This window comes from Gadus macrocephalus, chromosome 9, assembly GCF_031168955.1.
Source record: "Gadus macrocephalus chromosome 9, ASM3116895v1".
Lineage (NCBI taxonomy): Eukaryota > Metazoa > Chordata > Actinopteri > Gadiformes > Gadidae > Gadus > Gadus macrocephalus.
In genome coordinates, this window is record NC_082390.1 from 14,014,454 (window position 1) to 14,041,648 (window position 27,195).

The following is a 27,195-nucleotide window of genomic DNA, read 5'->3' on the forward strand; positions in this document are numbered from 1 at the left end:
CCCTCAATGTGGCGGAAGTCTTCCTCCTCCCCCCCAGCCAGAGTAACATGGGGCTACTTTTGAAGTGTATCCCACCCCATTAATATGCGCCTCGATTGTAATTTCATTAGCCTACCTGTTTACTTATCATTAATGTTGTCGTTTCAAGCGACAGAGAGAACATATTGTTTGATGAGTTTGAAAAGACACACACCACACAACGACCCCAACACTTTCTACCAGCGACAAAGGCCGTCCTACACCCACCCAGGTAAAGCACAGGCCTGATTTACAACGGCAGGCCGTAATGTTGTTCAGTCCTGCCTGTGAATGTAACAACCACTCTGCTGCCCCTATCATTTAGGGCTGCTCATTCAAAATTGCAGCTCTGTTTTCCAGTGAGCTCTAAATGACAGATCTACAGCCAAGAGTCTATAGGTGTCTGATGGGGTGGAAAGAAAGTGTGTGTGCGTGTGTGTTGACTAAACACAACCATTCAATGTACAATTAAAATTCTCTGTATAAGAAAGAACACATTTACAACATATTGAATTGTTAAAGTGATAGAATGTAAGATATGGACCAAATTTCTGATGGAGATTGAAAAGATGGCTTGTATCTCTTCTTGGTTATGGTTAGCCGCTACTTTATATCCTTGAATGTGTCTCTCAGTACCTCCCAGACAGTCATATTGCTCTACCATTTTCTAGTTATCTATGTTTACTATGGGGCATTGATGAAGTCTCGCCTTATCTATTCTAAATTCCTCAGTCCTTTTGTAAAACTCCCCACTAATTCTGGGTTTACGTAAACATGTAACTGGAGCCCAGGAGGGGGGGGGGACATGCAAGTCCCAACATGAAGACCCCCTAGCCCGGCGGCAGAGCTCCACAAACTCTTCCATTCTGCCTGAATCTTCTAATCACACGCCCTAAGCGACCCTTGACCTCCCTGGTTGATCATCTCTGGGTATAAAGGTTGAACAGGTCAGTTTGAGTCGTTTGAACATATGACGTTGAGATATGACCTGACAATGTTTTACCTTTCTGAAACTGAGACACTGAAGCATGAATCCTTCCTTCAGTCTCTTTTTCCCCCTGAGGCGTCGACTAAAGGAAGGGGCAGGACAGCTCCAAGCACCGCTAAGACTAGAAACTGACCCAGGACAGCTCCAAGCACCACTAAGACTACAGACAGGGCCAGGACAGCTCCAAGCACCGCTAAGACTAGAGACTGACCCAGGACAGCTCCAAGCACCACTAAGACTACAGACAGGCCCAGGACAGCTCCAAGCACCACTAAGACTACAGACAGGGCCAGGACAGCTCCAAGCACCACTAAGACTAGAGACTGACCCAGGGTGTGGGACTCCAAGCACCACTAAGACTAGAGACAGGACCAGTACAGCTCCAAGCACCACTAAGACTAGAGACAGGCCCAGGACAGCTCCAAGCACCACTAAGACTAGAGACAGGCCCAGGACAGCTCCAAGCACCACTAAGACTAGAGACAGGCCCAGGACAGCTCCAAGCACCACTAAGACTAGAGACTGACCCAGGACAGCTCCAAGCACCACTAAGACTATAGAGACTGACCCAGGACAGCTCCAAGCACCACTAAGACTGGAGACAGGACCAGGACAGCTCCAAGCACCACTAAGACTATAGAGACTGACCCAGGACAGCTCCAAGCACCACTAAGACTGGAGACAGGACCAGGACAGCTCCAAGCACCACTAAGAGAGACAGGCCCAGGACAGCTCCAAGCACCACTAAGACTAGAGACAGGACCAGGACAGCTCCAAGCACCACTAAGACTAGAGACAGGACCAGGACAGCTCCAAGCACCACTAAGAGAGACAGGCCCAGGACAGCTCCAAGCACCACTAAGACTAGAGACAGGCCCAGGACAGCTCCAAGCACCACTAAGACTAGAGACTGACCCAGGACAGCTCCAAGCACCACTAAGACTGGAGACAGGACCAGGACAGCTCCAAGCACCACTAAGACTAGAGACTGACCCAGGACAGCTCCAAGCACCACTAAGACTGGAGACAGGACCAGGACAGCTCCAAGCACCACTAAGAGAGACAGGCCCAGGACAGCTCCAAGCACCACTAAGACTAGAGACAGGACCAGGACAGCTCCAAGCACCACTAAGACTAGAGACAGGACCAGGACAGCTCCAAGCACCACTAAGAGAGACAGGCCCAGGACAGCTCCAAGCACCACTAAGACTAGAGACAGGCCCAGGACAGCTCCAAGCACCACTAAGACTAGAGACTGACCCAGGACAGCTCCAAGCACCACTAAGACTGGAGACAGGACCAGGACAGCTCCAAGCACCACTAAGACTAGAGACAGGACCAGGACAGCTCCAAGCACCACTAAGACTAGAGACAGGACCAGGACAGCTCCAAGCACCACTAAGACTACAGACAGGCCCAGGACAGCTCCAAGCACCACTAAGACTAGAGACAGGACCAGGACAGCTCCAAGCCCCGCTGAAGGGGCATTCTCTGCGCTTGTCTTAGATCAATGTCCCTTCTAGGAGTTAGGCCCGTGAAGCGCCCCACTTCACACTCCTACAGCAGATATAGATATAAATCAACAACGATTAAGCTGCACTTTAAATCAAAGGAAGCTTGACATTGAGGTCTGTTCTTGTAGTTTGGTCTGTTAGATTATGGCAGGCCCCCCAAATTAAATCTGGACCCCTGGTTCCATCTGTTCTACACATACAAGTGAGGTCGTTTTCTAAAGCAAAATCCATTGGTCAACTAGGTGACGTGAAGCAGTTCTCTTTAATGGAAATAAATTCCATTGGTCTGTAAGCTTTACCCCTTTAAAGGTCTGGAAAAGAGGTGTTTGTTTATCCTTATAGAACACTTTACGAGAGGTGTTTACATATGTCTGGCACAGTATTCTGTGCTTTTCAAGCAATGTATGACGTCCTTAAACCTTGTGTGCCTTGAGCTTGTTTAGGAGGAGGCTGTGGTCGGAGGGATTTGGTCACGTCATTCACAAAGCTGATGACCACTTCACAGCCAGGAGCCTGTAAGGAGCGCCTGGGGGACAAACGGGGCGCATTCCAAACCCGGCAGGGGAGCCTCTCCAAACCTGAGAGGCTAATCTGTTTATACACCCAATGCCAGCCTCACACCTAGTTGACAAAAGGGACAGTAGAGTTGGTGGTTTATGAGAACCTGATTCAACAGCCTCTAGTAAGGATGATTTGGAATGACAGGAAGTGCAGAAGAACGGAGCAGAATACCAAAACCAAAAAGAGGAGACATGGATTAAAAACCTAAGAAAAAACATTGAATGTCCCTTTAAGAGAGTCAGTCACGTCAATCTTAATTCAAACACATTTTCCTGAGTCAATATTCATGAAAATCATCCCTTGCAAGTTTGCATAATCTTGTGGCAGATCCAGAGACGACCCTGTGCAGTCTCTTTTATCCTCCTTTAACGTGTGCGTGAGTTGTCATCACACATGACCTGAGAGTGACCTCTAGTGGTTGCAAAGAGAGTTGTACTTCGGCGTTATAATTCCTTTTTTATTTTTATTTCACCAATTAACCATTACAAATATTGAACAGGTTAAAAAACAAAACAAAACAAACACAATACAATACATTTTTATTATGTAGGCACTTAGTATTAACAATTGAGAAATAATAACATCAAAAATATAATAAAAAAATTGCGTTTATGTGTATAATTCTCCCTGGGAATAATTCAGCTATTTCCAATCTTTCCTTACCGTTCAACGGCTACCTGCGTATCGGGTGAGGTTAACACAAGCAGTGCCGGTCGGTAGCCAGTAGGGAGAGCCCTCTCCTGGTTAGCACTAGCAGTCGATGTATCCCAGTGCTTTTTGGGTGATGTTATGCCTCAACTCCTCCGCTGCGTCCAGCAGATCTTCCACCTCTTTGGCCTTTTGGTTTTTGCTGCTGATGGAGTCCTGGATCCTGCTCTCCAGGTCTAACGCATCACACACAGATAGACACGTCAGCCAATCAGGAATCTTGGAAATACGTGTTGATATAAGCCTTGTCCTTCCATTACTACCATAATTACTAGGCTTTTGTAGTGTTTTTGGCAAAGAATTACCCTGAGAGAAAATAGATTTATATTAATGTAGAAAACTGGGTCAAAACCGTTGAACAATTGATCCAACAATGCTATCATTACGAACTAAAAACAGCCCAAAGTATCTTTGTACCATTGGGATTGAAGCACATTGTTCAATTTCCTCAGCAAAAAAATGTATCTAATTTAGATACATTTTAATTTAAGCCAACCCACTCTCATCTTGACTATCCAGTTAGTCCTAATAAATAGTAATAAATGCTGATAAAGCTCATTAAACTGGAACCCCCATCCTGTCCTTCAACCAGAAGACCCCCACGCAAGGGACTCCAACCTTACCGTAAAGAACAGAATGGAGGAAAAATACATGTTAACATAGCCTACTCTCTTTGCTTGGTTAAAGGATCTATATATGTAACACATGTATTTTAGTAAATCATACAAATCCCATAATAATTCATCAGAGATTAAGGAAACATGTAAAGTCTAAATACTTTCTTCTCTGACAACGATGCTACTGCCAGTATTTTCTCCCCTCGGAATGTTTGTTTCTAACTCTTTGCAATGCTGTGTCAGATAATGTCTTTACGAGATCGATACACAGATAGGTAGATGTGTGTTGACAAGTTGGCAACTCGTGATCAGTTATAATGTGCAGATTCAGAGCAGACTCTTTCTTCAGGTTGTTTTTTTACCATGTTTTTACCAAAATATATATATTCTTTATTTTGGTGTAAATAATTAGCAAGGTCTTGTCCTCAGTGACCTCATAGCTGGTTACTGCCATGTGTATATATATAAATGTTTATATAAAACTATGTTTAATAATGTGCTGACCTTCGATTTGCTTCAGTTTGCGTTTTACGTCCTCCTTGAGCTTCTCTGCCTCCATGGTGATGTCCTTCAGAAGCTGGCTGGCCATGTCTGTTGCGTTCTGCTTGCCATTCTTCTCTTTTAGCTCTTTAAACTTCTTGTTCACCTTGTCCAGCTCCTGTCATACACATCACAGCGGCCTTATGTTGTTAAAGATCTCAAGAACAGAACTGAATGAATGAAAATCAATGAATACGTGTGTGAATGTGAATGTGTGTTTGTGTGTATGTGTGAATGTGTGTATGTATGTATGTGTGTATCGCGTGTACTGTATATTATTGTGTGTGTGTGTGTGTGTGTGTGTGTGTGTGTGTGTGTGTGTGTGTGTGTGTGGAGTGTTCATGTGTGTGTGTGTATGGCGTGTATATGTGTGCGCGGGCGCATGTGTGTGTGTGTGTTCGTGTGTGTCTCCTACAGCCTCGGCCTCTCCAGCAGTGGACAGCGCGTGGTCCGCTGCCCTCCCAGCCTCCAGCGCCTGCTCTCGGTTCAGGTCGGTCTTGTTCCTCAGGGCCCCTATCTCCCCCAGCAGCTCCCCGGGGGGCCGACCGCTCATCAGAGCCCCCTCGGCATCGTCCAGCTTCTGCTGCACCTGGAGGAGATCAACACACACCGACATATACATGTTGGTGGAGGGGGGACGGGGAGGCAGTGAATGGCTGGGAGATGTGTGGATAGGTGGATGATGGATCGATGGATGATGAATGGAGTTTTCGATGAATGGATGATGGGTGAATGGGTGATGGATGGAAAGGTGGATGATGAATGGTCGAGTTATAGATGAATGGATGATGGGTGAATGGGTGATGGGTGGATGGATGGATGGATGGATGGATGGATGGATGGATGGATGGATGGATGGATGGATGGATGGGTGGATGGATGGATAGGTGGAAGATGAATGACTGGGTGATGTATAGGTTGGTGGATGGATGAATAAATGGCTGGGAAGAATAATGGATCAATCAATCAGAAAAACGCTAACCCAAAAATAAGGCCCATGAATCCTGGTGGACGTATAGAGGTGGTGAGGTAGTTACATTAGTGATCTGGTCCTTGATCATGTCTGTGGCGTTGGTGGCGTCCTCCAGGTCGTTGTTGGCCGTGTCCTGGGCCCGTTCTGCCGCGTAGAGCGCCTCGGTGATGTGCGTCACATCTATGTTTTTACTTTTATTTCTAATGAAAAAGAACATTTCAATATTATTGGCCAAAAAATCCTCATTCTCATTAAGTAATTATAAGAATCGGACTAATTATATATGTATTCTCTGTGCTATCTAAACAAAAAGCTAATAACTAGTAAGCTAGGGATATCATTGGCCCACTTCCAACCTGCTGATCGAGGATCACAGCCATTATATTCAAGCTCCAATAAAGGTTGATTTATATGGTTACGCCAGTGATCAGAAATCTAGATTGACTAGTAGCGCTGTCCACATTCTAAACGTCAGTACTTGAGTTGGAGAGCTTGTTGGAGCAGGTCCTGGGCTATCTTGTTCTGCTCTTCCAGCCAGCTCAGGTCCTTCTTCAGGTCGGGGGTGTTTGAGAGTAGCTCTTTGATGTCTTTGATCAGGGAGCGGATCTGGTCGGGGGTACCAGGCAGCTGTATGTTCAACACGGCCTGGGCCATCTTCTCGATGTCGTCGGGGGACACCATCTCATCTGGAGAATGAGGGGGAATCAAACGATATAAGCCTGGGTTTCCCATATGGACTATAGTGCTGGGCCTATATTTGGTGGGGGGTTACTGTGTGTTAGGTATTATATAAACGTGTCTGTTGAAACATTCAGTCCTTCTCCAGTGCTTTTCACTGTTCTCTTAGCTACCCTCAATGTCAAACAGAAATCCATGAAAATAACTTTGTGCTATGTGCCGTGTTTCACCTGCTGCAGCCAGGCATTAGACAGGCCCTACCTTAAAGTTTAGTGAAAATAATGACCACGGTTTTGAACTCTGTGAATTCATGTAGATGTATGTATATGTATTCAAACACTGTATATGTAATAGTGTTAGGGTTATGCTGACTCATGCTCCCCATAACTTGAGGTCAATCACATATAATATTATTTTTTATATTTTATTTCGCTATTTTCACGCTGGGGTTGATAAGTTACCGGACTACTCGCGGAGCGATAAGAAAGACACGAACAAACATCACTAATTTTCGTTTTCCACGTTTATGTTTTAAAAATGTCCATTTGAATAGCTTTTATGCATGATTACATGCAATTGACAGACATTGTTGATCTTGGCAGGTATCAGTTTATTATTAGATGATTATTACCTTGCACATGTTTAAATGTGAACCTGTGTATTATTTGAATATCTTAATATTGAATGCAAAATAACAAGGTACATTTATACATGGCACTATAGGACCATTTTAATATAAAACACAATTTTATGCATTTTATAGTAGGGGGTCCCCGCTCCACCTCTCCATCAGTTTGGGGGTCCTTGGCCAGGAGAACATTGAAGACCTCTGCATTACATTATCTGCCCATACTCACCCCTCAGGTAGACCTGGACCAGTCTCAACAGATCCTTGGCTTTCTGTTTCTCTCGCTCCACGTCTTCCTTCTTGTTGTTGATGCGGTCCTGCAGCTTATCCGAGAGGTCCAGCGTTTCTAGGGCCACCTTCTTAGTTGCGTTGGTCTACCAAGATAGAGGGACAGAGAATAGCACAATGTCCTCAGAGCTTATAAACTGGCCTGACCCAGTGGCTCATCCCTGGGGGGAAGGGGATTCAGCAGAAGTGGAAGTCTTTAATTATTTCCAAATGAATTACAGTATGTAATTGAAAATATATATTTAATAGAAGCCGACCACGCTTTTGAAGTAAATATGTATAGTGATGGCCTTAAAGTGATTCATTTATATATTTTAGGCGACTTTTAATGGCGTGGGTCTGTTAAAGCAGATCATTTGATATACGTTGCTGATATTATTCATGACCCCTCCAGAAAATCCTCAACCATTTTTGTGGTTGCACCATCAACCATTTTTGTGGAACTGCACTCTTGTCTGTAGCTAAGTTGGAGAATAATTGAATAGGGTTCACATTCATTTCCCCCACCCACCCCATGCCCCTGAAATCGATCAAGCTACATATAGATGCTTTCAAAAATGGTTGTAGTGCCTCACTTGGAAATGATGAAGCAACACTCGATAGACTTACTTCAATCTACTGACAAGCCACGGTTGAGCACTCAATGTCACATTAAGAGCAATCCCTCAAATGGTACTCTTGACTGCTCTATATCCACAGACTAGCTATAATATACAGTTAAATTATTAAATCCTGCTTCCGTCCAAATCAACTCTAAGTAAAATCAGATTCAGCCCATTCAAGAACAGGACCCCATGAAACCCTTCACCTTCCGGCTGGGAGTCCAACAAAACGAGCGCAAACGTGATGCACTCATCCAGACTACGAAGGTGTGAGGTACCTTTCTCCTGCTGGCCTCCAGTTGATCCTTCAGCGTGCCGATGGCGGTCTCCGCCTCCGCCGCCTTCTTCTTTGCGTCCAGACCCAGTGGAAGGCTGCCGTTACAGGACGGACCGCCACAGAGCTTGGTTCCCCAGAAGGTGCTGCAGAGCGCCCCGCCGCACTTAGACTTGGCACATTCCCGGTGGCCTGGTGCTCCGCAGATCTGTGTCGGCAGTAGGGGAGAGAAAATAAAAATTCTGGGTCAAAATATGAACATGGGTTTCACTAGGACACAGTGTAATGGAATAACTATCACAGAGAAAGAACCACCCGCCCTTCCCCCACCCCATGTAGGTCATGGTCACACACACACACACATACAAACAATCTAACATGAAAATAAAATAGTAACAATAATGATAATAATAAAAAAAAAAAAAAAAAATCTTTTTTTTTTTAAAATAGCAATGACAAATGTCGTTAGGAATTACGAATAAAATAAATAAATATATATATATATATATAAAGGTGTGCATGAATGAATAATTAATCAACACGTCCATGAATACATCAATAAATCCCTAACCAATGAATCCACACTGACCTTCTCATTGAGCGTGACCACGTCCAGTGCGTTGACCTTGTCCACCAGCTGGGACAGGTTCCCCTTGGCGCCACAGTTGGCCCCGAGGCCCTTCAGGGCCTGCCGTGTGTTCATGGAGTCCTCCACGGCCGCGTCGGCGTCGTGCACCTTCTTCTCCTCTGCCATGAAGTCCTTGTGGAGCTTCCTTATCTCATCCAGGAGCTCTGAAGGGGGAGAGAAAGATGGGTCAGAGGTTTGATGATGGGGTAAGGGAGTGTAATCCTGGGTGAAACAAAGTATTAAGTTAAGTTAAGTTAAGTCCTTTATTCATCCCTTTTTAGGGGGAAATTCTCTCTCTGCTTTTGACCCATCCGGGTAGCCGGTGAACACATACACACACAGAGGTCCACACACATGGGGGCACACACATGGGGGCACACACATGGGGGCACACACATGGGGGCACACACATGGGGGCACACCGGCACTACCGGAGCAGTGGGCTTCCGCGGTGCAGCGCTCAGGGAGCAGGTGGGGGTTTCAGATGCCTTGCTCAAGGGCACCTCATCCGTGGATTTTTTCAGGATTTGAACTGGCCACCCTCCAGTTACCAGTCCAACTCCTTCACCAGTATGCCACGGATGCCCAGTAAGTATTTTCGTGAGTCTGCTACAACATGAGCATGCAACAGATATTGAACCGATTCGTTTCCATTTTAATCCTGCATTTGCACACAAAGAGGGGGTCAGTATTTTGCTTGGACCTTCTACTTCCTCCGTGTCCACGTCAGGGTCGTCAGGGTTCCGGTCTCTCAGGCGCTGCAGCAGGTTATTGAAATCCTTCCGGATGTTGTCTATCTCCGTGTTGAGCAGTGGTGTCGTGTCGACCAAGATTAAATTGGGATCGATGCTGTCTTTGAGCTGCCTGGTTAGAATCAGAAGAGTGCAGAAACATATTTTTGGGTTATGACAAGACCAGAAAATGTAAAAGTTAAAACTTTTTTTTTATGTGAGGTTTTATGATTCCAAAGTAGCAATCAAACAATCAGTTGGAAATGTGTCAACAATATCATCGGCGCCACCAACCCTAAAGGAAAACTGAATGCAACTTTTTCAAGCATACAGATGTTCAAGAGTGGCCTGGAGAACATCCTGAGAACGTGACCTCAACTTCTGCCTTTCTTCAAGGATCCGCATGGACCTCCCTCATCCATTTCAGTACTGGCCTTGACACAAACTCTTTCAGAAAGGCAGCGTAACAAAACATGTGACGCCATCACTGTGAGCTGCTCTGGACACACGGGATAAGGAGGAACGGAGAAGACGTCTCTTTCATCGAGAAACTCCGCTAGTACATAGTTCAGAACACTTATGGCTGTGCAAACTCTACTCTACTTTCTGCAAATGGATGTGGGCGGCTGCAGGTCCAGACTGAGCCGTGTAATGAAACAGAATGTATCCATGTCGTCATGCATGACGAGTGAGCATTGAGATCGATATTTCAAAACAAATTGAAACTCATCAAATACAAAAAAAAAACCCTCCTCTGTTACCGGACATTGAGCCAAAGCCTCCCCGCGTCCCCCAACACAGCGGGGGACCCCCCCGTCAGGTTGGCTAGCCGGTCCAAGCTGGACTCCATCTTGGTCATCCGCTGGTTCTGCCGCTCGTGGCCGGACTGGTTGCCTTGGCGAGGGATGAGCACCTTCATCTTCCGCGAGGCCTTCTGGACCTCGCTGATGTTGAGGCGCCAGATCTCGTTGCACGCGTGGCAGGGGCCGCAGGCGGGGAAGGTCTGCTGGAAGCCCGGGGCGCACTCGTCGCAGAAGATGCCCGTCACCCCGACGCGGCACAGGCACTCGCCGGTGTCCGGGTCGCAGGCGGGCCGCTCCGAGCCCCCCAGGTCACAGTCACACGCTGAAGGGGGGGGGGCACCAGGAGACGGGGTCAACACACGCAGTGTTTGAATAGAATAAACACGGGGTTTTAACCCCTCCCCCATACACTCAGGAGCATGTGATGAAGTCTTTGAACGTTGAGATGTACATTTAAAAGTATTCAAATCAGGGAGAACATCTGTAAAGCTATGGGTGTATGTGTGTGTGTGTGTGTGTGTGTTTGTGTGCGTGTCAACATACATAGACACTGGAGGTCTGGATTCCCAAAGTGGTTTTCGCCACATTCATCGCACTGCCTTCCTCCGAACTCTGGACGGCACACACACTGTCCTGTCACCTGGAGGCAGCAGAGGACAGTCGATTCCAGAACAGTCTACAACAAGCCGGGGTTCAGCAGTCTTCATGTTTGTGCTAACGAGGCTAGTTCTGAGGTTTCAAGCATGCATTTTAGTGACTTGCCTAAATATTTGGTTAAATATTTGGTTTCACTTCCAAAAAAATGTGATTCATTAATCTGCCATGTTGATTTTGAAGGGAAATACATGGCAATTTCAGCGTGAAAATCCACGTTCAGAAGGCAAAACCCCTCCCATGTTTCTTAGCCAGCCGATCCCTTCCATTGGGGATCTTAGACTAGATCTGGGGCTGCGCTGCAGGATCAGTTAACCCAGTTGCTGGAACACACCGGAGTGGATATAACTTCCCGTCCCGGGACTACCAGTCCACCTCTGCTTATGGAATCACAGCGCAGTGTGGCCCAGCGTCCACACCTTGTCGCACACGTCGTCCAGGGAGTTGGCCGGGTCACAGTTGCACGGCTGGCACCCTGAGGCCCCCCCGATGTTCCAGAAGCCGTCGGCACACTCGTCGCACAGCGCCCCGGTGGCGCCCGGGCGGCACGGGCACTGGCCGCTCTGCGGCTGGCAGAAGCAGGGGCTTCCCAGGGGGCACTTGGTCACCTCCGTCCCCCTCCGGTCACACGAGCACTCTGGGGACCAGGGGAGACACTGTCCATGGTTAGAGATTCATCCCAATCCCAGGTGTCCCACATAACACTAGTCACCCGTCTGCTCTGTTTATGGGCAGAGGGGGGGCATGGTGCCGAGTGCGTTGATAGAACTCAGTTATCGTATGAATACAATTATAGTCATATATTTATTATATATTAATAGTAGGTGTTATAGTATAGCCCAGCAGGTGAGTAGTGTAGCAGGGTTTTTGTTGTTTATTGTCAATTTGCTTCACAAGCATAACATTTGTGAAGATTATTGAGACGTGGTTCTCACACCGTACGTCATCAACATTAATACCATGAAGCAGTTTAACCTTCTTAGCTTTACGGTTCGCTCCGCCGGACCCATCCAGTCATGCAGCTTCAGCGGGTCAAGTGCCTCGCTCGAGCAACCGAGGACATTCGGACGGTTCGGTGACTGACCCCCCGTCATCGCTTACCTTTGCAGCTGTGCTCCAGGGCGTCGCCGTAGTACCCGGGCCTGCACTCCTGGCAGTGCGCTCCCTGCGTGTGATGCAGGCAGCGGAGGCACTCGCCGGTCACCCTGTCGCACGCGGCGCTGTCCTCTGGGTCGATGTTGTTGCTGCACAGACACTGCTCGCACAGGGCCCCGGGGGCCGCCAGGTCGCCATAGAAACCGGCCGAACAGCTGTCACAGCGAGGACCTTTCGGGCGACACACACACACACACACAATATAGTCGGGGTGGCGACTGGGGGTTTGTTAAACAGTTGGATATGTGGTCTATAAGCTGCCAATAGAACAGGCCTGGTGGGCCGGGACTAGGGATCCGATACAGCCCTTTAACTTGTCTCAAGACTCTTCTTTATAGTTAAGCTTTGACTGTGATACCTTTTGAATCTATTTTTGGCCTCTTACTGTTATCACTGATATGGGTGCCAGCTATAAGCCTCTATTTATCTCTTTCTCCCCGTTACGACCCTCAAGTCTAGGAGATAGTGGGGAAACATGAGGCCAACTCAAACAGTACAGATTCTGGGTTTAGCCAGAAAACAAAACGGTTTGTTGTAATAAAAAAATATAAACCAGTCCAAAAGAAGCTATTCATCATCAGGGTGAGCCTGGGCAAAATAATAAACATAACAGACTTACCTTAAAACAAAAAAAGTCACCACCACACACGCACACACACACACCTGTGTGTCCCTGTAGACAGTTGCAGATAAGACTGCCGGACTCTGGCTCTCGGTTGCAGAATGATGCAAAGAATTTCCCGCTGCCAAGTATGTCTGGACACGAGCATGGCTCACAGGGCTCTCTGGAGACTGGGTCACCGTGGTAACCTTCCACACACCTGGGAGCAGGTAAAAGGGTCGGAATTCTGTCACTGAGGTTTGTTGATTCCCCTGCCTGCTTACTGGGAGGGGCTCAATCTTAAACATTGCATCTTTAATATACATCTCAAAGTCAGCTAATAAACTCAGTCTAGGAAAGACTTAAGACCGTAGGGGTGTGGTCTGAATTCCCGCCCCCCCACCCTCTTTGTTTCAGGTAGTTTGTACCTCTTCAAAGTCTGAAACACTGTAGCTTCATCGTCGCGGTAATGTCGGCGAATGGTAATGGGTCACAGGCTAAACCACGTATACCTACGGTAATTGTTTTAGTTGCAAGGCCATGTTACTGTACCATGATTGGTCACCCTTTACGCTAAGTAGCCAGGAGGGTAAACAGACTCAGACAATTATATTGGCTTGAAGGAATAGAATACCAATAGCAACTAGGTGAGATTGCAATGGATTTGGTTGACCACCATTTTGCTGATGCTTAACACAGACCAGCCCAGACCAGATCCACATCATCAGAGGTAAACAACAGACTTAGGGTGGGGGCGCTGACCTCTCACAGGAGTGTCCGGCAGAGTTCTCCCGGCACTGCAGACAGGAGCCGGTGTCCTGGTCGCAGAGCTCCGCCAGGCCGTTGCACTCGCAGGGCCGGCACAGCGGGAAGCCCCAGTACCCCGGCCGGCAGCGGTCGCAGCTCCGGCCCGCCACCTCCGCCCGGCACGGGCACTGGCCTCTCCCCTGGTCGCACAGCTCCGACAGGGCGCCGCGCGGGTCGCACGCACACGCTGACCACAGCCAGCAGGGGAGGATTGACTTTGTTTGAGTGTTTGTCAGAAAGGGTTTCACCTAGTGTCCTTCTTGACGGGGATCATCAATTAAAAACACTGTACAAATATGCTGCTGGTGGAACGGGAAAAGCTCTGCTCTATGAGAGCAGGGGAAACGTAACGGATGTTTGGTTGATTTATTCTTTTCAAATCGAAGCACACAATACTATTTGATCAGTTAAACTTTAAAAGCCTCGTAACTCATGACTGCAGCAGACTTTCGCCACTTTACACACTTTTATCAAAACCAGATAGCCTCTAAGTCGCCTAGCTAGTTTACAGGAGCACAGTGTAGGCTTAGGTTGGATATTCAATATAAATAATACAGATTACTAGTAAAGTGAAGTGTAACATACGTTCACAACCGCCTGGTCCGAATCCAAAGGTAAGGGGGGCGCAGGTCTCACAGCATCGACCAATCACGTTGGGCTTGCATTCACACAGACCCCCCACCTTACTGCAGGACTGGCCCACCGACCCGTGGATGTTACACCTGCAGGCTGGGGGCACAGGACTTCAGAATGGACGGGCCGGAGACAAGACGCTCAAGACAGCACGACAGCGTTTGCTTGGGAGTCATTGGACACATATGGTCAAAGAAGGGGGCTATGTTACCATGATGTGTTCAATGTCATTAACTTTGAGTGGTGCCAGTATGAAGTATTATGCATACGATCACAGTCATGGGTTCTATATCCTTAAAGCAAGGCATTGCTTTACATTGGTGGTTCAGGTCTCGAGTTCGGACCATCATCAATCCCTAAGAATAAAAGAATCCTTCTACTGATCGGTACTGAGATGGAGGAGCGGTCATTGTGCTGGGAGCTGGTGTCCGGTCGGGTGGTCCACCTTCTTGCTCCTCTTCCTTACCCACGGCTCCGTTGATGCGGGCCGACAGGCTCTTGACCAGCTCCTCACACACCTCCGGCCACTGCTCCTGCTGGCCCGCCTGCGCCGCCAGGTGGATACAGCGAAAGCGCCGGTAGGAATCCAGATCGCTCCGAGAACACAAGTCCTGGACAGACTCGATTCGGGGAATTAAACCCATCTGGGAAAAACAGGGAGGGATGTTCTCTATTGTCATTCTATTTAGTCATCAGTGACCAATGGCCGGTGCTCAACTGTGTATCTTTTTACCAATTTATTCACTCTAAGATGTATTGTCCAAGCACTGATCATCTCACAGCCTCTTGGGTTATTCTTTGTTAACACATGTTTTCCCAGGACTTTTTTCTGAAAGAGTTCTTACAGAGTCAATAAGGATGTGTGAGCTGAATTGGGGATTTGAGGTCTGCTCTTTCCTGAAGGTGATGTCCACAAAGTACCGCCCCCCTGCATTCAGGCACACGGGCTGATCCACAATGGCGCTCCTGGAAAAGGAAGACAATCTTGGCATTCACCAATCTTTGAATGGATGGATGCATTGCTTTTGTATTGCTGGTCGGAGAGGCAGGTTACTATAGCCAATATGAACCGAAGATTACTCTAAGCACCAGATACACAATGTCGGGATAGCTATGAGCACTACCAGAATATCTTTGGAGGTTGGAAAGGAAACAGGATATACCAAAGGAAAACATAAGCCATGGCAGAGAATCCAGTAGCATCTGTTAAACAAACAAACTCTACTGTGCTACACAAGCCTCTTTTAAGGGAGGTATTCAGAGTCTTCCATGGGTCTCTAACCTGGAGTTCCCGGGAAGTCGGAGAGTTTTACTTTCTGTTGGGTCACTGGGGCAGACGCCTTCACCGGGCGACAAGGGAACAACGCTTATCGAGGCCAGCCAATCGTCTGGGGACTGCAGAGGAACATTTCAAATCATCCGTCTACAGGGATCAGCTGTGGGTTACCCTCCACGTGTGGCTGCTTCGGTACCTCCGACTCGTAGCGGACCACCAGCTGGTAGTCGAGGGAGCTGGGCAGGTTGTCGACGGTGAACCTCAGCCCCGCCCCATCCTGGACCCTGACGAATCCCGGGCCCGTCCAGGTGACCTGCCTGTCTGCTGTCCTCTGGCGGGGGACAATCTGCAGGGGGCTCCCCGGTTCTAAAGAGATGGTCCTCTGCTGGATGAAACCATGGTGAAACAATTGTAAAGTCATGTCAACTATTAGCTATGTTAAGTGTTTACCGGTGAAGTCCCCCATGTATCATGATGCATGTAATGACACTGTCTGTATGTCTTCAGGCCTGCCCGCCTACCTCTCCCTGTCTCCTCCTGCGGGCCTGCCTCTTGGTCTTCCGCACCAGGACCAGGCGGCCGTTGCTGTACTTGAAGTCGTAGCCCTGCTCCCGGAAGTACTTCTCACACTTAGGCAGAGCCGAGGGGTTGACCTGGGAAGAGGCCGCATTCCAACGCACACAAGTCATTATGGGTCCTCTTAGACTATGAAAAACATATCTAATGCAAAGACATTTTGTGTGTATGAAGCCATTTGGTGAAGGTTATGAGACACCTGGTGAGTGCTGCAAAAAGTAAGTCTTGTACATCATTGCAATGCGCCAAAGTGAATGCATTATGGACTGTCCTAATGTGACATACCAAAGAAGAGGAACTTATGCCTTGTAACGGCCCAGCGAACTCGGCCTCATAGAGGAAGTAGTCTAGCGGGGGCAGGAAGTATCCATGGGCGGGATCATTGCACCTCCTCCCCGCCATGTTGGGCAAACACTCACATTTCCCATCTTCAGCAGAGCAGCTGTGTAAACAAACATCACAGCTATAGGTAGGGCCAGTCTTTGGGGGTGAAATGCATTGATTTACCCCATAGAGACAATTTCAGAAAAACACATTATGGGCTGTATTGCAAAAAGAAAATCAGCATTCATATTTATAGTGACATCTAGCGTTGATTTTGATTATCTTCCTAAACACATGCTTTTACCAAAACCACATGTTATCACATAATGTAAGCTCATGCTGAAAGTAGTTTTGGAATTAAAGTAATATCTTATGGAAAAACTATGGAAAAGGTCATGCATTGCTCGCTCAGTTTTGGAACACTACCACTAGATGGCGCTGGTTTTACATTCCCTCCCGCTATACAACTACAAAGTGTCATCAATATGGTCAACATGGACATTTTTCAACAGTTAAGAGTTTGCAGACAATCAAACACCCAAACACACACACACACACACACACACACACACACACACACACACACACACACACACACACACACACACACACACACACACACACACACACACACACACACACACACACACACACACACGCCCCAACCATCCAGGCACCCACACACCCACAAAACACACACACGCACACACACACTATGTTGTTCTAACAGTTAATACGCAACATTAAAGGCAAAATAATTGTATGGCCGAGCAGACTCACCTGCTGCCTACTGCTCCTCCAGAGTCACAGTCACAGGGGGCACAGCGGTGAACAGTGTTCCCCAGACCCCAGTACCCTGGCTGTAGGGGTCACACACACACGCTCAATGTGTTGGATTTAACAGGTGATTTTATTATACTTTCACTCAGATTTAAAGTCAATTTAAATGCATACGAGTTTAAATTGACTTCCATCCATCCAAGAATAAGTCCTGTGACAGCTTGATTGTATATGATGATGTTGCTCACCAGACATTCATCACAGTAGCGGCCAGTAGCCAGGGGTTCACACATACACTCTCCAGTCACCTGGTCGCACTGGTGGGCCGAGGGCATGGTGCCCTGTGAGTTACACAGGCACACTGGGGAACACAGACACACAGAGACACACAATAGTCAGGTCACCATTACCACCATGAGGCGGTAGTGTGTCCCAGCATTCCTCAGGGTTCCTCAATCAATGTTTATATTGATCTTTTTAGATTGTCTGTTTGTTTATCGTCTTTCATCTTTCGACAGATTCCTAGCCCAAATGTGTTTATAAGAAACAAATATCTTATCAATAATTCAACTCTTATATCAAAACAAACCTGAACCGAAAGGAGCTTTGGATCAACTTTGTTTATGTGATGGGTTATTATAATAATATTTATAATTATTATGGTATGGTATGAAGACAAAATGGAATCAAATTGTTAACATGAATGCAGTCGCAAGAATGCGTTCACATGACTGTGGTTCCATCACCGCAGTGAAGAGGTAGCCTACTCTGGCAGCCGGCGGGGTCGTCCTCTCGCAGGCCGTAGAAGCCATACTTGCAGCGGTCGCAGCGCTGGCCCTCAACGTTCTCCTTGCAGACACATTGTCCTGTGGCAGACTCACACAGGCCCCCACCCTGGGACCCCACTGGGTCACAGTCGCAGGCTGGGTAGGGGGGAGAGAGAACACTACAGTATACATTACATGATATAGAGGGGTATACTTTGCTTTAACGAATATCCTCATAAGAGTAGAATAGGGTTTGAATACAATGTTACATTTTTAAAGAAATGTTAGAGCCTTTCGGGCATTTTCCTACTATAAAATCGATCATCTGATTAAAAATGTATTTGGCCTTTTGGGCAACTAATTATGTAGGACTGCCGTAGCATACTGTACATGAACAGATATTACAAACCAATCATTGCATCTGATTGCTTCCATAGAAAAAGACCTTCAGATGCATGCAAGATAAAATGCTACTACAGACTAAAGTGGTCATGGAGAAGGCGGACGTACGGATGCAGCCCCGCGGGTCCTCCAGGGCTTTGAAGGGGTCCTGGTACTGGTAGGGCCGGCACTGCTCACACCGCGGGCCCACGCGCTCGTTCCGACAGTCCACGCACACGCCCCCGCTCAGCCGCCCCGTGGCCTCGTAGCGGGCCGGGTCGAAGCGGCACTGCTCCGAGTGGCCGTGGCAGTTGCATCCTGGGAGGATCGGCCGCCAAGGGCGCCATTAGTGCTGAGATTCTCGGTTCTAAACCTGCACCATGAAGCTTTTCTTAAAGGCACCCAGTGCAACTTTATGTAAACATTCAATGAAAAATAAACATTCAATTTCTAGTCTTTTTTACACGTAGTAAGTTTCAAGAACTCCATACCATTACATATCGACATTCAAGGAGCAAAGATGAGACGTCGTTGTGTGGTGAGAACTGATAGAAAATCGTAAACAACAACAATCGCCGTTGGGGAGAAGCCATTTTTCCATTGACTGGAAGCCTGCTTTATTTATTGTAGGTTACAAAAAATAAAGAAAATGGCGGCATTGTTGTTGTTATCGATTTTCTATCAGTTCTCACCACACAACGACGTCTCATCTTTGCTGCTTGAATGTCGGTATGTAATGGTATGGAGTTATTGAAACTTACTACGTGTAAAAAAGACACCCAGTGCCTCGAAAGTTGCACTGGGTGCCTTTAAGGTTGAACTAGGTCGTTTCTTAAGAATGAAACTGAAACTTTTCAATGCATCCAGGGAATGTTTCTCTACAAATCTATTTTATTAAATTTATAAAACCACTGCAGGAAAATCTCAGACTGTAACTATGGTCTGTAAATGGTATAACTTTAACGGTAGCTTCCACCACAGCTGTAACAATGTCTTACTCCTGCAGGTGTGGGGTTCGTCGTCGCTGCCTGGCCGCCAGGGGGCGTCGTTGTAGAGGTCTTCGCACCTCTCGCAGTTGTCCCCTGCCGTGTTGTGTTGGCACACACACCGTCCGTGTACCTGTGTGTTCATTCAGCAGCATGTGGTCAGAGAAAACTAAATCAAATCAGCCAAGCTACTAAACAGCACCACTCATATCTGACTGGGGTGTGCATGAAACCCTCCAGCAGGGTGCCTGATGGTTGATACGGCAGAACACAAACCCCATCCGACTTTGGAAAGAATTGCTTCTCTGGTCACTGTGTTTCTCAATAACATAATTCACCCAGGGAGACCTAAATTGATTGCATGAGTGTGCTGTATGTGAAACGCATGCGTTGATTTAAAATGTCGGTCATCCTGAGGAATATACTACACTCTATCAATAATTAAAATATATTCTACCCTCTTCATGCTATACCACACTCACACCTGGTGGTTTAGTAGGGCTCTTTAATATTTTAAAATTGTATATAATATAATCCAATCCAATGTAACCTGAATTTAATGTAAATCTAAGCAAGCTCAACTGAATCTGCTCTGAATCGAATCCTTAATTAAATTGACCCAATGTGATGATGACCCCCATTGAACATAATCAGATATAATCCCAGTAGAATCTGGTCTATGATTGTAATGAGGAGCGTCCTCCAGTAGTTAGCGGTCGGAGCGGCCCTACCATGCCGGGCTCGTTGAAGACGTCTCCCCGGCCGGCGTCGACGGGCCTGCACCTGCTGGCGTGGCCGTGGCAGAAGCAGCTGCCCCGCACCACCATGTCGAACAGGGCGTAGTAGTACTTGTCCTGGGGGTTCCTCCGGCGGCGGCCCAGCAGGGTGTCGCCCAGCGTGAACAGACGCGTGAAGTTAACCCGGATGTTCGTCAAGGTGATCAGCTCTGGGGATTGTGGGAGATGTTATTTGTGATGAAGAAGATATTTGAGTATCATTTCTGATGTTATGAATGTTTCAGTTATTTTGTATAGTTGATATTTATTTTATTCTTTGGTTTTATGAGTCTACTATCATTGTTGTTACCCCTAAATGTCAAATATACACCTTAAAACAGTGGAAAAGTGGAAACAATTTCTCCAGTTTAATCAGCAGGGAAAGAAAAGTATTCAAACCTTGAATGTTGGGTGCGTACGGGTCTTCAATATCAAATATAGGATCCAGAGCTTTTAAAACCACCTGTAGGGACGAAAAAAAAGAGAACCTAACATCCCTTGTGTATGTTTTTTTGGCCCATGTAATGTATGCAATGTCCATGTAATGTATGTAATGTCCATGTAATGTTTGTCATGTCCATGTAATGTTTGTCATGTCCATGTAATGTATATATTGTATGTAATGTAATTTGCGTTATGTATGTCATGTATGTAATGTCCTTGTCATGTGTGTAACTTCCATGTAATGTACGTAACGTCCATGTGATATGTAATGCATTATATGTCCTGTATGAGTGGGTGTGTGCGTGGACATTGAGTACCTCTCCGTCGGTGGACGGCTGTGAGCCCGAGTATCTGCTGTCACAGACCACGTCGTCCACGCTGTCGGACGGCTCGGCTGAGACCCAGGGGAAGTGGGCGGCACAGTCCTCTGCGTAGTAGCGGAACACCTTCCACGTGTGGCCGAAGTCCTTGGAGCGCTCCACCAGCATGGCCGCCGGGCGGAAACTCTGCAGGTGACACGCCCACCTCGATGAGACACGCGCAGGCATACACTCACGGGGAGGAGACGCTGAGGCTAAATGGGGGCTTTCTCCGTTACCTTGAAGGTGAGCACCAGGTGGCTGAACTGGAACAGGGTCTCTAGGTTTAGCTGAATGCTGACTTGATTTACACCTGCAGTGTGCACAGAGACACACATTATAGATAAACCACAGGCACACTGACATATAACACACTGAAGGATTACCCACAGACAAACGGAAACTATAACACACACTGAAGATTAAACCCACTTAAAGATTACACACAGACACTATTTGTGTTGAAATAGAACACAAGCTGAGTTACATAACACACACTGAAATATTACACAAAGAAACACTGAAATATAACACACACTGAAAGATTACACACTGAAATATTACACACAGACCCACTGAAATATGACACACCCTGAAAAATTACATACAGACACACAGAGATATAACACTAACTTAAAATATTACACACAGACACACTGAAAGATTACACACACTGAAATATTACACACACACACATACAGAAAACACACACATGATGACATCAACGAATAAGCTCTCCGAAATGACACACCAAAATGCTATTGGCTACGAACACTGTCCAATCACACGACGTGTAGCGTGACCAAATCTGTCACCCACCGGGCTCAGACTGCCACCAGCGCATCCTGCGTTCGGGGTCGAAGATGGTGATGGCGTTCTCGATGAGGTGGCTGTCGGGGTTACTCTGGCGGTCGTAGGGCTGCCTGGAGTCACAGGTGAAGCACTTCTGTTCCTCCTAGTGGAAACCACAGCAGAAGAACACATTGGGCCAGGTCCGCATGCACAGCAGGCTTAACAGGAACATTATCCTTACAAAACCATATCTTTCACTTTGAATGGTCCCTTTATATTTGTTACAAAAGTTTTGAGAAAAACTACTGATTTGAGGTTGGCCAAAAAAAACAACGAATACAGATTTAATAAAATGGCAGACGTCTAACAAAATTCTTTATCCTCCAATATATATCAGAACCCAAGCATTACTAGCAAAAGAACAATCAGGATTATATCGACAGGTGGTCTCCCAGAAAGGAACAGTTTAACGAACCAGAGCGATTTCCCCGCAAATAGGAACGAAGAAAGACAGAAGGAAAGAACATGAATCTGAAGTGGAATAGAGAGAGGAAATGGGAGGGGGGGGGGGGGGGGGGGCAGCTGCAGGGGAAAGAGGGGAAAAATAGACAAGGCGTAGAGAAGAGAGAGTGGTTTAAGGGGGAGAAGTGTGACAGCAGAAGGGAATGCAGAATGGAAAACATGAAATTATTGGCCCAGAGCAGAGGCAAGGTAATGACCTTTAAATGTGGCGGATCAAGACATGTCTAGAGAGAGACACACACATCTCCTGGGCCAGGAAGCCCTGTGAGTCTGTCAGCAGCGGCGGGAGCCTCTACCTGCCCCGTCTTCACTATCACCATCCAGTCCCTCTCCAAGCTGAACGGCCTCAGACACTAACACCTTGTTCTCTCAATTCAATGTGTAGTTACATTGACTGCTACAATAGGTGCCTGCTATCAACACTTTGCATGGCGAACAGAGAGAGAGAGAGCTTTTGGAATTGTTTTGATGCAGTAATGATAGCAGCAGGAGGGGCGCTGTGAGGTAATTCTAGCTCATAATTACTTAAGACATCCAGTTGCACAAAATACATTTTAAGCTAAACAAGCTCTTTTCATCAATTATGACCTCTTATAGAAATACCACTGGAAGCACCGTACTATTATTCTTATTCTAATCCACATTTTTGTAAACGCGATTAAGAAAGTATGTGATTACAAAACTTAGAGAGAACCAAGCAAATATCATAACTGCACTTCGAGTTCAAGTCGGGATGAGGCTCTCTGAGCTCGGACTCGGCGCTCACCTCCAGGTATCCGATGATGCAGTAGTTCTGGGGCCCGTCCAGGCCGCAGGTGGAGGAGGCTGATAGCTGAGCAGCCCGACCCACCATCAGGTCACCGAGCTGGGGGTTACAGGAGCTCCCGTGGCACTCCTCCTGGAGCAGTGCACCAGGGACCACCACTGGAGACACGAGACAGCAGGAGAACGGTTGAGAGCAGGATGGGAAGCCCGAGCTCTTGACGCTCAGCTGCCCATCATTGTTTCTGTCGATATATTAGTATTTTTCACAACTGAATGACCAAGCGGCTCTCAGCTGGGAGACACTACACCCCTGAGCTCCTGAACTGCAACCCTGGTTTCCTTCTGACTAGATTCATTCTCATGTGACTGGAATACTGTATCTAGACAGAACAACTCGCAGTTTGCCACCCCCAGTTCATTCATTTCTCTATTTTAGAATTACAGCAAGATTTGCTTTTTGTACTCCAGATAGACCAATAGACTAACACGAATGTTACAAGAAGCAAAAGCTAAAGTGGATCTCATACATCCGTGGAGTGGGGGAAAGTGGAATCACCATGCATCATGCCTTGAAACCGTTATAATTAGTACATTTTTAATGAATTGAATTCAAATAGTTTTAGATCATTTACGCATTAATTAACCATCGGCCCACCCCGATTGTATTTTCTTAGTGATAATGTTCTTCATGAGGAGAGGAGATTTAGTGTAGAGTTCTGATCATCAATCACAGCACAACCTATCCCAGATAGCTGCAGTTCACAAATTGATTTGATGCAATTGGCTCACTGTGCCAACATGCACATTCCTGTTGTATTAGTGCCTGTCTTGCTGTTATGGAATGCAGTGTTTCATTAATTTTTGTACAGATTATTGCTTTTATTGACGTGTTTCTGTTTTGTTTGTATAATGGTGCTTTAAGGGACCTTGCTGTATATCTTTATTCAACATCCCTGATGTTTTATTCTCTTTGACGTCAAGTCAAATGTTCCACTTTGTAGTACAGTAAAGTTAATCATGAATCCTGCATTTGGGGAGGAAAGAAGCATGCAGCTACAAGTGGAAATATTCTGCCCTGGTGTTAAGCAAGTGATCACACGTCTGCAGTACGCAGGATTCCCTCGCTAAGATGGCAGAGAGTGACAGGCCCCTGCTATGAACTCAACCGCTAATCCTGCCCTTGTCGGGGCCAAACCCTGGCTGGGGAGTGCTGTGGTTCTCTCCTCGGCAGGATCTTCCCTGGCAGGATCCTGGCGGTGTGCCTCTTACCATCCAGATGCCCGGCCATTCAACTTACACAAGAGCAGCAGGCCACAGATCATCTTGTGGGGCTGGAGTGCTGGAGCTGCTGCAGAGGCAGAAGAATTGTTTGGATCAGCTGAGAATCAACACTTAAAGGACAGTGCAGGTTTACAGACAGCAGAGAAAGGCTAACTGCTTGTGGCAGCTCAACAACTCATTGTCAAGAAAGCAGCAATATTTTTAGCGCGGAAGCTTTGAGTGATTATTTTGTGATCAAACCCACTTGGTCTCTCTCACTTAGAAGCCATAGGGATCTCTCATTTGGCTAAATAAAGAAATGAGGTAACTATTTAATCTCTTTAGATTTCATTTCAAATGATAGACACAGGGTTGACGTAATGCTGTGAGTACAAACATGAATCTAAGTGAAATAAGAATTTGTGCAGATTTCCCCCGGCAGCGTCACAAAGGTCTGAGACACAGAGCAACAGTTGGCAGCTCTCTCCAAACCAGATGTGTTACAAGCTTTAAGAAGACCCTAACACTGAGGACTGACTGCACACCTTAATAAAACCACGTCCAACAGCATATCAGCTAATCTGATGCCATAATGTTAAAGTCTATAATAAAGTTAAGATCATTTACAGCCACCCTATAAATTGTGGAATTAGACATTTACTTTGATGTATGATTATATTTTGATAATGTCGCAGTTAGATACATAAAAAATGGTTGAATATATATAGATATTATATATATATATATATATATATATATATATTAACAGATAAAGTTATTATTATGTGTCCAAGTTAGAGGAGCTTGTAGGACATCCTGGCCCTCTAGGCATAGGGTGACTATTAATGTGAATACCTGGGCCCCTGCTCTCATTGTACACAGATTAACAGTGCAGAAGGACATGCACTGCTAACCTGTCAAGATAACCTTCTGACCTCACTGCTGTGTCAATAGCACATTGAATAGCCTTTCCATAAGCCATTTGCAATCACCGTAACACAGTGGCACTAGCTGCTGAAAACATGTTGTACAACCATAACTTTAGCATCCCAGTGTTGAAGAGGCCTTAATCATGATCTGCAGGGTACCAGTTCGTTCAAAGCATTTCATGATGATGGTTTCAACCGATGACAAATGTGTTTAGGTTAAAATGCTCATATCTCATATTCCACAATTTGTATTTTAATCAATTCATTTGGTTGGCAGTGTGCAGCTCTGAAAACTCATGATCAAATAACCAGACTTTCATATTAGGCTTCAATAATCGCATTCTTAATACGTATATTTGTAATGGATTATGCATAGAACAACATGTTAACAACATGTTAACAACATCAACTGACAAGAGCAGTGCATTGACTCCAAACAAGACTGCATGCACATCAAATACAATTCAGTTAGGTGTTTCAATTAACGTCTTCCAGGTGCTATTAACAAATGGCCACATCCTTCCCAGCACAGACACAAGGGGTCGTGATCCGCTCACTGTATGCTGATAAAACCTCCCTCCAGATCTGTAGAACAATAAATATACCTCTTGGATCAAATGAAAGGTTGAGGTCTTATTAGGACCCTGACAGCTGGGGGTATTGAAGTAATATAGTTCTTTGAGAAACTTTTACTTACTTACTTTTTGACACTTACATATAATTTTAATTTGCACCAATAGTTCCCCTTATGTTCCAATGCATGCATCCAAAATTAATGTTTTAGTTAGTTAGTTAGTTAGTTAACCAAACTCTAACCCTAACAAGTCAATGGGTAGATTGTAACCCATCTCCCTATGTTAGAAAAACATGACAGCTACTTATCCACGTCAACAGAAAGCACTGCGATGCCCTGTCTATTTGCATTTCTAAGACTCCAAACACACACTAACTAATAACAGGGTTTTCGAGAATTTTTTTAACCACAGTTGGGATTAGCATAGGGGTCTAGACAGTTTCCCAGCCTCTACATGAACGCATCCATTAAAAACACATGTTTAATGGGGATCAATTATAAGAACATTTAACATGTGTGTTATCACCTTGTTCTCACACATGCCACTATTCAACACGTTAACATCAAATAGGGAGGCTGAGTCAATTGTCAAATTTGAGCGATCCTAAAGCTAAATCATAGCTCCACATTTGAACATTCACACCCTGGTTCTAATAACCCGACGAGTCATTCTCAAGTCTGAACTAACTCTGTACCTGATACCTGTCTGTACCTAACCTTAACCATTTGCTCGATCAAGACCAAAATATGTTCTGCAACGCAACACACAAATACCCTTTTGAATTAGGCTCCTTTTTCAAGAAAGCGTATCCTACCTGTCGCTGCTGACTCAATGTATGATCCACGATGCACTGACTCTGAGCACCTCAGCAGGTAACTGCACACCTGAGCTCCATGCAGACAGCAGGAAAAGCATAGCTTCTGGCTATGTATATGTGTGTGTGCTCATGGATGTGTGTGTGTGTGTGTGTGGGGGGGGGGGGGGGGTGGGGGGGGTAAAGTTTGCATACTATCAGGGAGAAGAGGACGGACTAAGAAAGGCATTCAATTCCTTTCAGCTTTGACACAACCCCCTTTATCTGTGAAGAATACCTCTGAGGTAAGTGATCAGGCAAGGCGGGAAATCCTCACCTTGACAAAGAGAGAAGGTGTGTACAGGAAAATACACATATGTAGAGTATGTATATGTATTACTCTAAGCCATAACTACAAACGGGGGTAAACTTACATTGATCGCAAAAAAATTATTATCCTTTTCTGTATTATTTCTTTGCCTGAGGTTG

At 46.1% G+C, this 27,195-nt stretch overlaps 1 protein-coding gene across 3 annotated transcripts; it reads right to left on the bottom strand.

Annotated features, from left to right (window-relative positions):
• Window positions 1-3,526: 3,526 nt before the first annotated feature.
• Window positions 3,527-26,874, bottom strand: lamb4 (laminin, beta 4). Of its 3 annotated transcripts, none has more exons than XM_060060919.1 (35): window positions 26,728-26,874; window positions 24,447-24,497; window positions 23,151-23,308; window positions 21,890-22,025; window positions 21,310-21,383; window positions 21,029-21,217; window positions 20,667-20,730; window positions 20,223-20,437; window positions 19,504-19,624; window positions 18,635-18,823; window positions 18,125-18,280; window positions 17,606-17,718; window positions 17,358-17,437; window positions 16,539-16,695; window positions 16,199-16,330; window positions 15,874-16,059; window positions 15,684-15,796; window positions 15,247-15,367; window positions 14,868-15,045; window positions 14,354-14,497; window positions 13,724-13,955; window positions 13,024-13,181; window positions 12,307-12,531; window positions 11,625-11,842; window positions 11,095-11,191; window positions 10,510-10,873; window positions 9,721-9,881; window positions 8,979-9,181; window positions 8,394-8,597; window positions 7,455-7,599; window positions 6,398-6,605; window positions 5,984-6,119; window positions 5,362-5,535; window positions 4,911-5,064; window positions 3,527-3,965 (listed from the first exon to the last, which is right to left on the bottom strand). In XM_060060919.1, exons 2-35 carry the CDS (start codon window positions 24,469-24,471, stop codon window positions 3,832-3,834), a joined length of 5,364 nt encoding a protein of 1,787 aa, XP_059916902.1. In that variant the 5' UTR covers window positions 24,472-24,497; window positions 26,728-26,874; the 3' UTR covers window positions 3,527-3,831. The 3 variants fall into 3 exon arrangements, with proteins under 3 accessions (XP_059916902.1, XP_059916900.1, XP_059916901.1); XM_060060917.1 differs by having other exon boundaries at window positions 15,874-16,062; XM_060060918.1 differs by having other exon boundaries at window positions 15,874-16,062; window positions 24,447-24,494; window positions 26,728-26,833.
• Between the last annotated feature and the right edge of the window lie 321 nt (window positions 26,875-27,195).

What these genes read in the sequence shown, in the direction of transcription:
- lamb4 (XM_060060917.1), bottom strand. Translation starts at nt 24,471, where the DNA reads ATGATCTGTGGCCTGCTGCTCTTGT. An exon ending in CGACTTCCCGGGAACTCCAG is followed by an intron (nt 15,368 to 15,683) that starts GTTAGAGACCCA and finishes TTCCTTTTCCAG; the next exon opens with GAGCGCCATTGTGGATCAGC. An exon ending in GCCGGACACTCCTGTGAGAG is followed by an intron (nt 13,182 to 13,723) that starts GTCAGCGCCCCC and finishes ACCTGCTCCCAG; the next exon opens with GTGTGTGGAAGGTTACCACG.